This window comes from Nicotiana attenuata, unplaced genomic scaffold (genome assembly GCF_001879085.1).
Source record: "Nicotiana attenuata strain UT unplaced genomic scaffold, NIATTr2, whole genome shotgun sequence".
Lineage (NCBI taxonomy): Eukaryota > Viridiplantae > Streptophyta > Magnoliopsida > Solanales > Solanaceae > Nicotiana > Nicotiana attenuata.
The window spans coordinates 437-19244 of NW_017675378.1; the positions used below are offsets into that span (position 1 = coordinate 437).

At 37.1% G+C, this 18808-nt stretch overlaps 2 protein-coding genes across 2 annotated transcripts; both read right to left on the reverse strand.

Annotated features, from left to right (window-relative positions):
• Positions 1–1224: 1224 nt before the first annotated feature.
• On the reverse strand, positions 1225–2448 carry LOC109220010. The gene has a single exon (XM_019384471.1). The coding sequence runs from the start codon at positions 2446–2448 to the stop codon at positions 1225–1227; it is 1224 nt and encodes a 407-aa protein (XP_019240016.1).
• Positions 2445–3152, reverse strand: LOC109220011. The gene is made up of 2 exons (XM_019384472.1): positions 2810–3152; positions 2445–2743 (listed from the first exon to the last, which is right to left on the reverse strand). Exons 1-2 carry the CDS (start codon positions 3150–3152, stop codon positions 2445–2447), a joined length of 642 nt encoding a protein of 213 aa, XP_019240017.1.
• Between the last annotated feature and the right edge of the window lie 15656 nt (positions 3153–18808).

The window sequence follows — 18808 nt, forward strand, 5'->3', positions numbered from 1 at the left end:
GTTGTGCCCAGTAAGCTTGAATACCAAAGAGGACAGTTTGGATTAGCTGAGCTCGACCTGCATATGACAGCTTCTTGGCAGTCCAAGAGGTGATTTTAGCCACCATCTTGGTAATCAATGGTTGCCACTGGATTAAGGAGATCTTTTTTGTAGCTAAAGGAATTCCCAGATATCTGAAGGGGAGATCTCCTTTAGGGAATCCTAAAAACCTTAGGATTTGTTCCTGCACCTCTTGAGTCACCCCTCCAAAATAAATGAAGTTTTTCTCTTTGTTGGCTTGGAGACCTGATGCATCTGAGAAGTCTTTAAAACATCTATGAAGGGTAGTCACTGATTTAACATCACCTCTAGAGAATAATAATAAATCATATGCAAAATACAAGTGAGTCAAATATAGTTTAGAACACTTTGGGTGGTACTTGAATTCTTGGCTTTCTTTCACAGCATTGAGGTTCCTACTGAGGTATTCCATGGAAATTGCAAATAGGAATGGGGAGATTGGATCTCCCTGCCTGAGTCCCTTAGCTGCATTGAAAGGAGCTGTAGGTTCTCCATTCACCATAATAGAGTAATTGACAGTTTTCACACACTCCATGATCCATCCAGTAAACTTTCTAGGGAAACTTAGCTCATCTAGGACTTGTTCCAGATACACCCATTCCACAGAATCATAGGCCTTTTGGAGGTCTATTTTAATCATGCACCTAGGAGATACATTTTTTCTTGTATAGGCTTTCACCAACTCTTGAGCAAGAAATATATTATCAGAAATCTTCCTTCCTGGAATGAATCCTGTCTGCACCTCACACACAATTGATGCAATGACTTTTTGGAGTCTTGATGCAAGTATTTTGGAGATGATTTTGTATAACACTGTGCAGCAAGCAATTGGCCTGTACTCTTTCACAGTATCAGGATGATCATTCTTAGGAATTAAAGTGAAAGAAGTACAGTTAATAGCTCTATTCATCTTGTTGCTTTCAAAGAATCTCTTTACTGCTGTTGTGATCTCAGGGCCAACAATTTTCCATGCCTTTTTGTGGAAGTAGGCATTATATCCATCTAACCCAGGGGACTTATCATTGCCAATTGCTTCTAATCCATCAGCTATCTCTTGATCAGTAACAGGAGCACACAGTAACACCTGTTGATCATGATTAAGCTTAGGTCCATGACTCATTGTAATCCTATTGACAGCTTTGAGGTAGCTATTTGAGGTTCCCATCAATCCTTTATAAAAGGACACAATTCTTCTTTCAAATCATTAGGTTCAGATAACAGTTGACCACCTTGTAAAGACTTGAGGTTTCTGATTTGCTTTCTGTGGCATCTTTCTTTCATGACTGCAGCAAAATACTTAGAGTTTGAATCTCCTAATTGTATCCATTGTGCTCTAGATTTCTGCTTTAGTATGCTTTCTTCAACCATGCTCCATTTCTCTAACTGCATTAGAGCTTCTTTCTCCTTTGGCACTAGAGTATCATCATAGTTTGCTCCCATTGCTACTTGAATTTTTTGAAGTTCTTCACTTGCCCTGTCAATTTTCTCTGTAGTTGCCTGAAATTCCTTTTGGTTCAATTGTCTGAAAGCTGATCTCATTGCCTTTAGCTTGTTCCAAACATTCTGCGTAGGATCATTATCCAACTGCTTCTTCCAATGTGCCTCTACTATTTCCAGAAATTGTGCATGCTCTCCCCATATATTGAAGAACCTGAAGGGAACTCTGATCTTTTGGCTCACAGTTTGTAAAGTCAACAGCATAGGTGCATGATCAGAAATGTTAGGTAAATCATATTCTAACACTATATGACCCCAGTTCACCATCCAGTCATGATTACCAAAAGCCCTGTCTATTTTACTACTGACTCTTTCCCCTGCCTGCTGTTTATTTGTCCATGTATAGTATTCACCTTTCCATTGTAGTTCATTTAGTAAAGTGTAATTGATACAGTCTGCAAACTCTTTAACCTCATTGAAAGTCACAGGATGGCAGCTTCTTCTATCTGCAGTAGTTAAGATTGCATTAAAGTCTCCACAAACTAACCAAGGACAGTTAGTGTTAATTGATATATCTTGCAAACTTGACCATAAACTTCTCCTTTCTTCTACAGTGTTAAAGCCATATACAATAGTTAGAACACATTGTACTTTATTAGAAGTATCTCTAACTTCACAATGTATTAACTGAGCTTCCACCTTCAGGGTATTTATACTATATTCACCTTGATCCCACATCACCCAAATTCTCCCATTTGCTGCAGCAGAGTAATCGTTTACTATCCCCCAGTTTGGTGCAATATTTGAAGTTATTTTTGACCACCTGTGTTGTTTAACCCTGGTTTCCAGCAGCCCCAGAAGTTTAATATTTTTTATCCTTATATATTTTCTCAACTCTTTCTGTTTATACACTTTATTCACACCCCTAATATTCCATATCAGCCAGGTCATTGAGCAGTGATAGGTCCACCTGGTTCAGGTGGTTCTACTTGTCTCATTCTCTGTATCTCCCTTTGTGTTGCCCCAGTATTCCCATTATTTACATTACTCAACATAACAGCACTCAATTGTGGGAAATTGATCAAGTTCAGCTCTGGACTAGGCATCTGCTCCTTGTCTTTAGAGGCATTTTTTGGCCCTTCCACATGTGTTGTAACTTTGCTGCGTGGTCCTTTGTCCTGTTGCTGCAGCTTGTTCATACCATCTTTGTGTTGAGTGATTGCAACCTGAATTGTTTGCTGTGTATCTGTCAGTTGGCTCTGTGAGGGGACATCTTTAGGTTTCTATTCCTGGATCACTTATTTCTGCTCACCTCTTCTTCTATTCTGCATTTGTCTTCCTTGTTGCTCAGGTTGCTTTGTGCAAATGTGCCCTATAGTTAAACATTGAGGGCAGAACTGAGGTTTCCATTCAAACACCACCTCCTGCTGAAATTTCTTTCCATTTGGCTCCATAACCACAACTGTGTCAGGGAGTGGTTTTGATACATTGACTTCAATTAACATTCTAGCATAGGAGATCCTTGTTTGCTTAGTCATACATTCATTTGCAAACAATGGTTTCCCCAGTGCACTAGCTATTCTGCCCAAAGATCCACAACCCCAACAACTCATAGGCAATTTGGGAAATTTCACCCACAAAGGTATCTCTGTCATAAACTCTTGACTGAAATCAAATTCAGGAGTCCATGGTTTCAGATAATGGTCGATTTCGAATAGAATAAGGCCCAGAAAATAGGATTTCATTCATATCATTTGTGTTATGGAATCGAACCACATAGTATCCCTCCTCATGCAGAAACAGATCTGGCATCATTATAGAGTTCCACATTTGAGAAATATATCTTTGCATGATTGAATATCCTGGTGTCTCCCCTATCACATAGACAATGAGGGCATTTTTCCACTTCTCCGCTTCTTTTTCCACATCGCTCTTCTCTAGCTGGACTATAGGTTCCCCATTAACAATTTGAGGTGGAAAATAGCTTAGAGTCATACCATTCTCTGCAGCTCTGTTTCCAGCGAACAAGTTGTTCCACTTTGGTTTCAATTCCTCATCCTTCACCTCATTTGTTTCCTTGTTTATCTCCGGATTCTCACCTTTGTCCATTGTTTGAGCTTCTTCTACTTGAGCAGGAGTGGTGACCTTTTGGATTGTGTCTTCACTTTGTTCCTTTCCATTTTCCAGCTGTGAGTTCACTGGAACTGGAGTTTTTTCTGCATCCACCACCTCCGCTATAGATCCATTCTTCACAGTTGAGCTCGATGAAGCTTCCAGATCTGGGTACTGTTCCATTGGTATTTTTGCTACTGGTTGCTTTGATGTTGAAGCAATTGACTTAGATTGAACATGCACGATGCTTCCGAAGGCTATTTGCAATTCCTTCTTAGGTCGTCCCCTTCCCCGACCTCGTCCCCTTCCCATGGATCTCCAGAGCGCACGTTACTGCGCTTAGAGAGAAGCTGGAGTGAAGAGAGAGAAAGTTTTTAGAATTTTTCCATAAATATTATAAGATCTAACAATTCGACCATGGAAGAACACCTTACAAATTTGACCAAAGCACTTGAGAAGTTGACCAAGTATATGGAGGATCGAGATACTCGCCTCGAAAATTTAGCAAGTGAGCTCGATAGATTAGCAGAAGCAAAATCAATTCAAGCACCTGTGGAGCTTTCCGAAGATAAAGCAGGGGAGAATCCGTTGCGAGGCAAACGATCGTGGTCAAAGTGATCAAAGTTTCTTCGGAAGGTCTAATTCATGTTGATCAATTGAAGGACTTCATCATGGGGACAATTGGAGATAAATTGATCCTCCGATTAAATCGTCCCTCGCATATGCAAAGTCATGGACACAACGGATTGATAACTTGAAGATGCCTACTAGATATCAACCTCCAAAGCTTCAACAATTTGATGGAAAAGGAAATCCCAAGCAACATGTGGTGCATTTCGTCGAGACATGCAACAATGCTGGGACTTATGGTGATCATCTTGTTAAACAGTTTGTTCGTTCTCTCAAAGGTAATGCATTCGATTGGTACGCAAATCTCGAACCTGGTTCTATCGATAGTTGGGAGTAGTTGGAGCAAGAGATTCTCAATCATTTCTATATCACAAGACGCATCGTAAGCATGATCGAACTTACAAACACTCATCAAGGAAAGGATGAGCCAGTTATTGACTTCATCAACTGTTGGAGGAGCTTAAGCCTCAACTGCAAAGATCACCTTAGCAAAACTTCTGGCATCGAAATGTGCATTCAAGGAATGTATTGGAGTCTTCGCTATATCTTACAAGGCATAAAGCCCAAAACATTTGAAGAACTAGCAACTCGTGCACATGATATGGAATTGAGTATGGCTACAAGTGGAGATCAAAGGTTTCCTGGCTTTGAGCCTCATGATGAAATAGAAGCAGAGGATGTTGAGAATGGGGGCAAGTATTCCTCCGAAGATGAAGTTGAAGTTGAAGAGTCCATGCATGTTGCAATGCTCCTTAATGCACGAGCCTAAACTTCACGTTATAACGCTCCTTAACGCACGAGCTTAAACTGCAAGTTATAATGCTCCTCAAAGCACGAGCCTAAACTGCAAGTTGTAATGCTTCTTGGCATATGAGTCTGTATTTTATATCACTAAATTCCCCAATTTTGAACTAAATCTTTAAGGCATAAAGCTTTTCAAATTCGAGCAAAGTCTTCAAGTTAAAAAGCTCTTCAAATTCGAGCAAAGACTCAAGTCGAAAGCTCTTCAAAGTCGAGCAAAGACTTCAAGTCGCAAAGATTTTAAAATTAGAGAAACTTTAAAACGTAAAGCTCTTAAAATTAGAGCAAAGTCTTTAAGTTGCAAATCTCTTCAAATTCGAGCAAATACTCAAGTCGAAAGCTCTTCAAAATAGAGTAAAGGCTTCAAGTCGCAAAACTTTTCAAATTAAAACCAAACTTTAAGACGTAAGCCTTTTATAATTTGAGCAAAGTTTTCAAGTTGTAAAGCTCTTCAAATTCGAGCAAACTGATCAAGCTGCAAAGCTCTTCAACTGTGAGCTAACTCTTCAAGTAATGAAGCTCTTGAAATTCGAGCGGAACTCCAAATTGTAAGCTAAATCTTCAAGTTGCAACGCTCCTGGACGTACGAGCCTAAACTGCGCGTCATGAAGCTCTTCAAATTTGAGCAAAGTCTTCAAGTCGCAAAGCTCCCTAAAATACGAGCTTAAACTGCAAGTTACTACGCTCCTTAATGCAAGAGCATAAACTGCATGTTACTCCTGGCCAACAAGAGTATAAACTGTATATGGCCCAAAAACAAAAGTTCGCTAGGTCGAAAAACCGCGAAAGAGGCGTCCTAGGCAAAAGTTAGGACATAAAAAATAAAAAATAAAAAATAAAAATCCGCCTATTCTGAACTACGACATGACTTGATTCTCTTCATCGAGGTACGTAGGCAGCTTGGAGTTTCATTCTTAGTTTAGTTGCATAAGTTCAAAAGATACATATTACCCCAATCGCTATTCGAGGGAAGAATGATGGAATATAATCCACTTGATTGGAAATTAAAAACCAGGCTTACACGAACTTTGTGACTTACTGAAGATTGGTGGTCCAATGGGGGAAAGCCTCCAGAGCAAATTGGCATCTCCGATTGATGGATGTAGACTTTTAGTAGAAGGCCAAATCTTCAATTTGAAGTCCTCAAGTTCGCCGGTCTTCAAGTTGAATTATATAAGCCCCCAAAATCTTCAAGTATGTCCCTCTTCAAGTTAAATTTTGCAAAGCCCACCATCCTTCAAGTTGAAGTCTGCAAGTCCGCCAGTCTTCAAGTCGAAGTATTCAAGCCCTCCAAGTCTTCACGTCTGTCGGTGGTCAATTTGGAGTCCTCAAGTTCGCCAGTCTTCAAGTTGAATTATATAAGACCTCCAAATCTTCAAGTATGTCGCTCTTCAAGTTGAATTCTGCAAGTCCACCGCCCTTCAAGTTGAAGTCTAAAAGTCCGCCAATCTTTAGGTTGAAGTATTCAGTCCCTCCAAGTCTTCATGTCCGTCGGTCTTCAGTTTGAAGTCCTCAAATTCGCCAATCATCAGGTTGAATTATTTAAGACCTACAAGTCTTAAAGCTGAAATATTCAAGCCTAATAATTTTTCAAGTTGAAGGAAAGGTCCACGGCTCTTCAATTTGAAGCATCAAAGTCCACCAAATTTTCAAGCCCATCAAATCTTCAAATTTGTTGATCTTCAAGTTGAAATCTTCAAAGTCCGCCAAGACTTCAAGTTGAAGTTTACTAATATTCCAATCTTAAGGTGGACATGTTAGTCTCTTTGCACCTTAAGTTGGTCTCTTCGCGAGTTTGTCCTTAAAAGGAGCTATAATTCTTCAAACCTAAGGTGGACGTTGAAGTTCCTTTGAACCTTAAGTTGTCCTCTTCATGGATTTGATACTTCTATATGTTGTCATGGATTTGATACTTCTATATGTTGATATGAATTTATCCGTCTATATGGTGATGGAGATTTGTCCGTCAATATGGTGATGGAATTTTGTTCGTCTATATGGTGATGGAGATTTGTCCGTCTATATGTGATGTGGATTTGTCTGTCTATATGTTGGTGTAGATTTATCTGTCTATATGTTGGTATGGATTTATCCGTCTATATGGCAATGTAGATTTGTCTGTCTATATGTTGCAAGGGATCTATCTTCTTATATGTTGTTGTGGACTTGATCATCTATATGTCGTCATGGATTTGTCCTTCCATATGATGTTGAAGATTTGTCCTTCAATTTTTTTCCACAAATTTTTCCTTCTATGTGCGTCTAACCTTGTTGACGAATATATCCCCATTGCCTACAACAACAAAATGAAGGTAGCAAAAAGAAAATACAAGTACAAGAAAGACGGTTACCTGTCAAGGCGTATTAGATTCGAAAATTGAGTTCAAAGTATTGCCTAGAACAATCTGGCATGATTCGGGCCATGATTCTGGTGCACTCCGAGTCTAGGTTCTACCAATTAAAACTGTTTTCAATTTCGACATTCCAACATCGAGATACAAAAGTTTTGGTGAAGCCGGGATAATCTGAAACTGTTGGCACATTAGAATATAGAGCCGATTTCAAACAAAATTCATCTAGAATGATCCTGAAAGTGTTTAATTCTAAATTTTGGATATGTTGTAGATCTTGAACTATAGTTCTGAGGAATTAAACGGTTTATGATTTCGAGGCTCCTACATCAAGATATAAAACTTTTGGTGAAGTCGCTTAAATCTGAAACTGATGGCGCATCAGAATATAGAGTCGACTTCGAAAAATTATTTGGAACGATCTTGAATGTGTTTAGCTCTGAATTTCGTTGTAGATCCTGGACTCTAGTTTCTGATAAGTCAAATGGTTTACAATTCTGAGATTCCTACATCAAGATATAAAACTTTTGGTGAAGTCGCACAAATCTGAAACTGATGGCGCGTCAGAATATAGAGCCGAGCTCAAAAATCATCTGGAACGATCCAAAATGTGTTTAACTATGAATTTTGGATATGTTGTAGATCTTGAACTCTAGTTTCTGATCAATCAAATGATTTGCGATTCCGAAGTTCCTACATCAAGATATATAACTTTTAGTGAAGTCGCACAAATTTAAAAATATCAGCATGACAGAAATTATAGTTAACTTCGAAAAATCATCTAGGGTGATCCGTGAAGATTCTAACTCTAAATTTCGGATATGTTCTAAAACTAAAAGTATAACTTCTACAGAATCAAACAGACCATGATTTGGACTTTTTTACAATAAGATATCAATTGTATACCACAAGATGTACTGGCTGTAAAAGGGAGACAAAAATTGAAAAGAAAAGAAGTAGAAGTTACCTTCAACTCTTCCAAGCGTCAAAGGCAGATTCAAACTCTCTTGTAACACCGTTTCTGGGCTCTAAGCCTTTTACCGGATCCCTATTTATAAATAAATATTGAAGGTTCTTTAAGTCCTAATGTGATACAAACTGTGGCAGTTATAGGAGTCCAAGAAGGTTTAGGTATCCTAGTTCAACTGAAAGGATAAAGAGGTGTCTCAAGTCCTTATTTTAATCAAAATGGTCAAAGAATTTGTGGAGGCCCACATGACTACATGGAAAAGTAATACTCCACTTTGTTTGTGGCCATTAAATTTTCCACATGAAAAATCACTCCATGATTAAATACCTCATGGTATCCACACGAATGGAGTACTTAGTATTGTATGTCCTTTTTTTGGAATGAAAAAAGTCAGACATTTGAGAAAGAAGATCTCTTCTTGGTTAAAAAATGTAGCTAAGGATGTCCAAGAAACTCTTAAATGGTTCTTTTGGCAGTATAACCCCGTGAATAAGCAATTATACTCATGCAAGCTTACTTGAAAAAGTTATGGCACACTACTCTTGGGAATAATTACTCTGAAGTAGTGCATGGACCAACAAAAAGGGATCTTGGAAAGAAAGATATTATACTTCAAGCCTCGTCTTGAAAGTGCAACAAATCAACACCGCGACAAGTCTTAAAGTAGGGGGAATTTGTATGCATATAAATTTACTAAATTAAATCCATAAAATAATTTAGATTATATTTTAAATTCAAGATATATTGGTCCAAATAAATACTATGGACTAATATAATTGAATTAATTATATAAGTCCGATATATATAGATTAAAAAATAAGTCTTAATCCATTGGGCTAGCCCATTTAATTGGGCTAAAGTGATGAGCCCACTTTATTAAGCCCAAGATGTCATCTTCCTATAGGCCCAGTTTGGTGTCACGTGTCAAATGACGTGGCATGCCAAGTCAAACAGAAGAGCCAATGAGATCATGCCACGAGTCAAAATGACAAGGCATGCCAAATCAAATTAAAAGGCTAATGAAACCGCGCCACATGTGCAAGTGACATGTTCTGCCCAATCAAATGCGGCCTTGTCACTCTTCAATATGATTTGTCGGAAAGAGTTTGTTCTCATCACAATTCTTCCATCCCACAACTTCTTAACTTAGAAAAGGGACCAGAAGTTATAACAAGAAGACACAAGGGAGCTTGTAGATCAAAGGCCACAATTCTCTACAAACTGCAAGGGTTCAAACATTCAAGCACTCCAACACAAATTTCAAGTATTCAAGATCAAGAACGAAGTCAAATTAAATACAAAACGTTCATGATCAAGGCTACTTGTTCATGATACAATTCGTGGCAACAATCAAAGTGTTCGCGACGGATAAATTAATTTCAAATTCAAGATCAAGCTCAAAGGCTCTTGAATTTATATTGAAAAAGTAGAATTAGAGGAATTGTAGAGATTGTAACACTCATATTACTTGAAATCCAATACTACGATTGTTGTAATATTTTTCGGTCTTGATTTTATTTTCTAGACGCAATTTATTATCTACAATGTGATATTATTGTACAAACACCATTACCTTAGGATTGAGCCTGGTCCAAATATAGATAATGAATATCGGGTGAAAAATACAAAAAGTCTTAAACATGCAGTCCTAAGACAAAATGCAATTCGTGAAAGACCATACGAGAGATAGTTCGAGGAGCAAAACTTGAATTTGCAAAAATAATTTAAGCAAACAATTCGTAAAAACTTAAAACTTGAGTCTGCAAACTCTAACATAAGCATCACTTAGAATGTCCGAAAATAATTTCTTAAGTGTCACGACCCGGATTTTTCCATCCTCGGGGGTCGTGATGGCGCCTACTCGTAGAAGCTAGGCAAGCCACAATTCATAAAACTCTTACCTACTTTATTTTAAATCCTTTTTTTCAATCATAACAACAAGCGTTAAATATTTAAATGATAGCGGAATATGAAATTAAAGCGGAAGACTTAAATTAAATAAACTGAACAATAATGCGGAATTCAACATGTGCCTCTACCCAAGAACTGGTGTCACATTATCCACAGACTACTAAGAGTACTAAATACAATCGTTTGAAAGAAATATAACACTGTTTGTCTCGAAAACATGAGATAATAGAATGAAATATAAGATAGAGGAGACGCCGGGCCTGCGGACGCGTGCAAGGCTACCTCGGAGTCTCGGTGGACTGAAGGCTGGCTCCCGAGCTACTGCTGCTGTCCGGGACCTGGATCTATGCAAAAGAACACAGAGTGTAGTATCAGCACAACCGACCCCATGTGCTGGTAAGTACCTAGCCTAACCTCGGCGAAGTAGTGACGAGGCTAGGACCAGACTATCAAATAAGCCTGTGCAGTTATATAATATACAGCGAAAAGTAAAGCAGGTATAAGCAAGTAAGGATGGGAGGGGGAAACATGCTTCGGGGAATAACAGGTAAAAACAGAATATCAAGAGAACTATAAAGGAATCAAAATCCAACCACTAGCAAGAATAAGGAAAAACAAAGGCAGATTTCACTTTCTTTTCACATCTTGTTGCAGGCATGCAACCCGATCCCATTTCATTATATCTCGTGGTAGGCGTACCACCCGATCCCATTTCATTATATCTCGTGGTAGTAAAAATGTGAGTTTTTAACAAGTTATGAGAAGCAGCCCCATAGGAGGGGATTGACATATCAATGTTGTTCAAAACAGACCCAGATTTTGATTGTGCAAAGTTGGGCGGCCTGGGCCTGTGATAAGCCCAAATATCTTATGCCAATTTCATTTTGGGCTTGTTAGCACTCAACGGGCAGCTACACATATTGACTCAAATCAAAAACCCAATCAGCCAAACGTTGGGCCTAATATAAGAGTTAGCTAATTTTTGAAGTTGATTTTGTTTGATAATGGCTCAGATTGACGAAGCACAATCAGTTGGACTAGTGATCCAACATATTATTCCATGTTATTCCAATTTAATTCTCAGATTCATATGATAGCAAATCCTGTATTAACATGCCACATTTGACATTCTGTTAACTACTCGTAACAAATCGAATATTTAGTTACTGATTACAAGTGAAAATATATGATCTCAAAGACAATATTAAAACACGAGGAATTAACCTATGTTATATTAAGGCTAATGTTAGACTAGTGATCACCAATCCAGTAATCTCAAACAGTCCAATCCATGTTTATGTTAATACAAACCGAGACTAAGCTATACTAGATAAGTACATATCAATTAACAACTAACTATGGACATATGATGATCCAAACGGGCCCAGATTCGAATTCTGCCATTTAATCAGACATACGGAGACTTAAACATCCAATTTCAACTAAATTTACTCTACTCAAACACATGCTGGAGTTCAACACAGTCCTGAATAATTTGAAATAACACAAATAGTCAGTTAATAGTCCATTAACAGTCCTAACTGTTCAAACCTACTTACAGTGAGGACATTAACAAATCAAGGAACACTATTCGAAATAGAAAATATTAAGCCACAGAATCTACAGCAAAATTACGCGGCAAACTTCAATTCATATCCAACTTGATGTTTACATTGCAATATGTTCAAGGAGTGTACCTGGAAGTTGTAAGACAATAAGAAGAAACAGAAATCAGCAGCAGTAGTGGGGAGTTTGCAGTGTTAAACAGCAGGAAAGCAACAGCAGTTTCAATTTGGAATCCCAGCAATGAAAAACCAGCAAAACAGACCCACAAGTGACTCGAAACAGTCAAACTCAGTTTGAATTCAACCCAGGGACCTCCAGCAACTTTTGGCAATCAGAACTTAAACTAAAATGATGCAAATCGAACACTAAAATCAGAAATTAATCTAAAATCTCAATGGAACAGTATTTTTGAGTTTTCTGTTGTATTTTTCCTTTTGTTTTTGGTTTTTTGCTTTTGAAGGAAGTCAGATCTAAGGGAAACTTTTGAACTATAAGAGCTCAGATTTTTGAACTTTTGATTTGAAATTCAAATTTTGATGCTATAGCTCACAGGAGAGGCTTTGGAGAAATTTTGAAGGCTGGAAATTTTGGGAATTTTTCAGATCATCCAAACTTGTGAAACAAGGCATGAGAGTGCCATTTTATAGGCACAAAATAAGGGGCAGCTTCAGATATTTAGTTTTACACATTAGTCCCTCACCTATTTCTACTCAACCCTCTATTTTCTGACTTGTTACTCAAGTTATCCCACTAACTTTCTAAAATTATAACTAAGGCCCTATTTAGAAGACTCTAGAGGGTTCTAGATTTAACTACAGCTTTCCTATGCTCCCTAAGTACCTGAATTACCCCTGAACTCCCCTGAAATTACCAGCCTCATGTCAATTAACCCAGCCCTATTACCTTGACCAAGATTAACCATAGTTAACAAAGCAAAATGTACTAATCAGCTATATCCAAACACTACCATTTATACTAAAGAAGACCTAAAAATTAAACTAAGACTATCACAAATCCAACTAACTAGAGAATTAATTCTAGTATCAATCAAACCTAAATTAAGAAAAATCAAAATCACGTAGAGTGAATACGAACAGAAGAATATAAGAAATCAGAATCTATTTAAAGAACTAACAAACAAAATTGAACAACGGGCAAAATACTAATTAATCAAAGCTAAAAATCAAATCCTAAAAACACAATACAAATTAATCATGAACATGAAACAAAAAATAATCAAATAGGCTGATTGAGCAAGAACAAATAAAAATAAAACGACAGTCACTCGAAAGGAAAATAGAAAAGGAAAAACTAAAAGAAATACCTAGATTGAAACTAGAAGGAAAACCTGGCCATCCTTGTGGAATTATTTGGACCAAAATGTCCTCAATCGTGTGTTTCCATGAGGAAACACAAGATTAAGGACTATTATAGTCCAATAATCAACGAACTTTGAACTTTAGGAATTTAGGGTTCCTGGGTCGAACTTCGATCTGAAATTCGAGGAGGCCCAGTGAGATTCGAGGGAAATTGATTAGGGGTTTAGGAAGAGGGGGGTGAGACGGGTTTAGGGTGTTGATTTGGTGGGGAAAAGGTGGTGGCGCCGCCGTGTACGGTAGTGGCGGTGCCTAGGGTTTCATGGATTCGAGGGTTTTAGTTGTGAGTTGGAAGGAACCAGTTATGGATCCATGATGAGGAGAAAAAGGCGATACTATGGTGTAATTTTGGGAGTTGTTGGAGCTTCGCCGCCGCCGTGGGCGATTTTCGGCGGCGGTTTACGACGGAAGATGGTGGTGATGTGGAGGTGTTACACCGGCGTTACAGGGGGGAATGGGAGACGATTGAGGGGTAGGAGGGGGGGCCTTATCTGACATTTATATATTAAATTTACCCTAGTTCCTGGCCGTAGGATCAAAGATCCTCGACAGCCAGGATCATACGCCACTGAAACAGTGTCGTTTCATTACAAGGGGGCTGGACCGGGTTTCCTGAGGCGGGTTGGGCTAATATGACCGGGTTATTCACATTGGGCCTGGGGAAGATCAACTGATTTGGCCCAACATCAAATTCTTTTCCCAATTCTTTTCTTTTATCTCAAAAATTCTTTTCTCTTTTTTTTTAATTAATTTTTCAAAATAAAACTCAAATAAAACCCAAAATAAATCCTAACTTAAATCAATCCCAACGCATCAAATTAGTTAGCTCTAATTACTATTATTAACTAAACCGAATTGAAGGCCGAACTACCCTAAATTCAAAAATACAACTAAAATAAACTATTTATGAGACCTTTTCCATTTTATAAAAACTAATGACTAACTAATTCCTAAAATGCAAAATTGACTCCTACAATGCACATGCACGTATATTTTGTATTTTTCATTTAGTTAAAATGCAAACAATTAACATGAAATGTCACGAAAATCCACAAAATTGCAAACACTGCAAATAATTATTTTGTTTTGAATTTATGGGAGTAATTCATATAGGGCAAAAATCACGTGCTCACAGTAGGTGTACCACCCGCTCCCATTTCATTATATCTTGTGGTAGGCGTACCACCCGCTCCCATTTTATTATATCTCGTGGTAGGCGTACCACCCGCTCCCATTTCATTATATCTTGTGGTAGGCGTACCACCCGCTCCCATTTTATTGTATCTCGTGGTAGGCGTACCACCCGCTCCCATATCATATTGTTGCGGCGTGCAACCAGATCCATATATATATAATATTGTTGCGGCGTGCAACCCGATCCATATATATAATATTGTTGCGGCGTGCAACCCGATCCATATATAATATTGTTGCGGCGTGCAACCCGATCCATATATTATTATTGCGGCGTGCAACTCGATCCATATATATAATATTGTTGCGGCATGCAACCCGATCCATATATATAATATTGTTGCGGCGTGCAACCCGATCCATATATATAATATTTACAATTATAACAAGAGTCCCGACAAGGGATCAAAAGGTCTACACTATCCCGGCAAGGGAAAAAGAAACAGCTATAACCAAACTTGTTACAACACCTATCTACCTCAGCCATACCCAAACTTGTTACAACACCTAACTACCTCAGCTATATCCAAACTTGTTACAACACCTATCTACCTCAGCTATACTCAAACTTGTTACAACACCTAACTACCTCAGCTATACCCAAACTTGTCCTAAGATCTAACTACCTCAGCTATACCCAAACTTGTCCCAACATCTAAATACCTCATCTCTAACCATAATCCTTACCTAACACAAAGAATCATCAACCTAAGTATCCATAATATCAATAAAGAACACAATACAAGGGAACCACAACTCAACAATAGCCCGTCAAGGGGACAACATAATGATCTCTTCTCTTTCTCACATTTACTTCACAATTCACTTCATCACTCGAGCCACTGCTCTAGAGGTTCAATTATCACTTATGCTTTCACAATTCGTTATACAACTGGAGCCAACGCTCCTCAACGTTCATAGGTCACAATTCTTTTTACAACTTTACACAACAAATAGAAATTTTCACCAAGGTATGAATAATACAACGAAATCATGGAAATCACAATATAACACTCACAGTCATGCTCGACACCGACGTATAGATACTCGTCACCATGCCTATACATCGTACTCAACAAGAGACAAATAACAAATAGGACGCGACTCCTAATCCCTCAAGCTAAGGTTAGACCAAACACTTATCTCGATGCCTCGAACACAACTCAAGTCTCAACTATAGCTTTACCCCTTGATTCCACCGCCAATTCGCTCGTATCTAATCATAAATTACTTAATTACATCAATAAGTGCTAAATGAATCAACCCCAATGCATGAAAATGAGTTTTCCAAGGTTTTACCCAAAAAGTCAAAAATCACCCCCAGGCCCACGTGGTCAAAACCCGAGGTTCGAACCAAAACCCGATTACCCATTCCCCCACGAACTCAAATATATAATTTGTCTTGAAAACAGACCTTAAATTGAGGTCCAAATCCCCAATTTTTGAAAAACCTAGGTTCTACCCAAAACACCCAATTTCCCCCATGAAAATCTTTGATTTTAGGTTGAAATCATGTAAAAAGATGTTAATGATTGAAAGAAATGAGTAAGAACTAACTTACAATTGATTTGGAAGAAGACTTGTTCTTGGAAAATCGCCCAAAGGAGTTGTGTTTTGAAAAAGATGTGAAAAATGACTTTAAATCGACTAAGCATAGAAAAATGCAGGTCTCAGTTATGGGAAATGCAAACAGGGGTTCGCAATTGCGAACCCCGACCTCTGCAGATATGAGTATTGCGAAGCTTGTTTCGCATTTGCGAGCGCTTCAAATTTTAGGGACCTTCGCATTTGCGACAACAGTATCGCATTTGCGATTGTCGCATTTGCGACACAATGATCGCATTTGCGAGGTCTGACCAATATGGGAGGTTTTGCATTTGCGAACATAAATCTCGCATTTGCGAGGAAAAGGGCAGACCTGGGCTGTTCGCAATTGCGGGCTCGCATTTGCGATCCAGGCTTCACAAATGCGAAGCCTGTAGGCCTGTTCATACCAGCAAATTTTAAGTTCAAAAAATGCACCCCGTGGCCTATCCAAAACTCACCCGAGCCCTCGGGGGTCCAAACCAAATATACACACAACCTCAAAAATATCCTACGGACTTATTCATGCGATCAAATCTCCAAAATAACATCATAAACATCGAATTAAACCTCAAAATTCATGAATTCTTTCAAACTTCATAAAACATCAAATTTTTTCAATTTAGGTCCGAATCACGTCAAACGACATCCGTTTTTCACCAAATTTCACAGAAATGTCTTAAATCATATATAAGACCTGTACCGGACGCCGGAACCAAAATACGGGCCCGATACTAACATGTTCTAATCAAATTTCATTTCCAATTTCCTTAAACAATTTCAGAAAATAATTTCTTTCAAAAATTCGTTTCTCGGGCTTGGGACCTAGGAATTCGATTCCGGGCATACGCCCAAGTCCCATATTTTCCTACGGACCCTCCGGGACCGTCAAATCAAACGGGTCGGGTCCGTTTTACCAAAAACGTTGACAAAGGTCAAATTAATTCATTTTATAGTCAAAAACTTATCATTTTCACATAGTTTCTTCATTTAAGCTTTCCGGCTACGCGCCCGGACTGCGCACGCGAAATCGAGGTGACTCTAAATGAGGTTTTCAAGGCCTAGGAGTCATAGAATTTAATTTAAAACAAGTGATGACTGTTTGGGTCATCACATTAAGAGCCTGTTGGAAAGCCACCTTGGAATTGATTTGGGTGTAATTACACAGTTTGGCATGTTTGTTTGGCCAAGTAATTACTTGTCAGCATGGAATTGGGGGTAATTGGAGGGAGTAATTACACTCTCCAATTCTCAAGGGGGAGGTGAGAATTGGTGGTAATTACACTGTGTAATTACAAGGTTACTTTTTAGTTTCTTTCCTTTTTGTTTTAATTTAATTTATTTTCTTTATAATTTTTTATTTTTATTATTTTTATTTTTATTTTTACTTTTTAATTTCTTTTGAAATTTTAAATATATTTTCTTCGTACATTATTTATCTTTTATTTCTCTATCTTTACTTCTTGTGATTCCATGTAATTACTTATATTTTATTTTTTTATTTATTTTTTTATTTTATTTTTTGAAACTACACCTCCTAATATTAGAAATAATGAGTCATTAATAAATTTGGCATATAAATGAGTGATGCAATTAAAGTGGAACTTCGTTGTTAAATGTGGTTATAAACTTATCATGTTTCCTATCTTAAGTTGCAGTGGGACTTACTATTATTATGTTGGAATTTGACATAAGTTAAACTATTTTATTTTTTTGAATGTTTGAAATTGTGGTATATTCATGGTTCCAATTTACTTATTTTGTAGTATTGACTCACATTGCATGTTGTTCATTATTTAGTTAGAATTGGTAGATTAGATTTGTCAAACATTTGAATAATGTTATGACACTATATTTATAAATATTAATTTATTTTATCAAACATGAATTCCATGATGTTCTTACAAAACGTATATTTTTTTTAGTTTTGTAAGTATCTAAACTAAACATTATTAATTTAAAATATATATATATATATATATATATATATAAATTATTTTAAAAATATTAGTTATAAATATATGATTATTAATTAATGTATATTCACGAAAAAATATACATCTTAAATACCAAATATATTATCATTTATACTTATAAAATCTTATAGGTATATATTTATTATATTAATTTTTAGTTTTGATAATTATTTAATTTAAAATTTAATCTAACTGTGTAATTACACTTGTGCAACCAAACAGTAAACTTGTAATTACACTATGACAAACAAACAAGCTATCGTAATTACACAAATGTATAATTAATAGGCTGTGTAATTACTACCCTAGTAATTACACCAATTCCAATTACAAGGTGGCTTTCCAAACAGACTCTAAGAGATATCACTTTTGCAAATTCTATAAAACAAATATCCCAAAAAACATTTTTTCTTAAGAAAGCATTTTCTTGAATTTTTTTTTTTAACGGAAGATGCTCAAATTTATTTCTTTACTACAAAAATTTCAATTTTACCATCTGTGCTCTAACGTCATTCATATATTTGATGTTAGCACACGGTCTCATATTTACTATTGATTTCAATGAAAGTACCGACAAATATTTCTTTAAAGTCTAAATTTACCCCGTAAACTTTTGATTATGGTTAGTTTTCGTTATTTTTTCAGTTGGAGCCCTGTTAGTAATAATGACAATATAAGACCAATTTACTAACGATAGATGTATAAATGATCCTAAAGTAATAATGAACGGAGATTTTCCGTATAATATAGGGGTATTTTTGACCTCTTACCCATTTTTCTTCACACCAAACGAACATTTAATGGGTCATGTAATGAAAGCATAGAGTACAATAGGGGTGT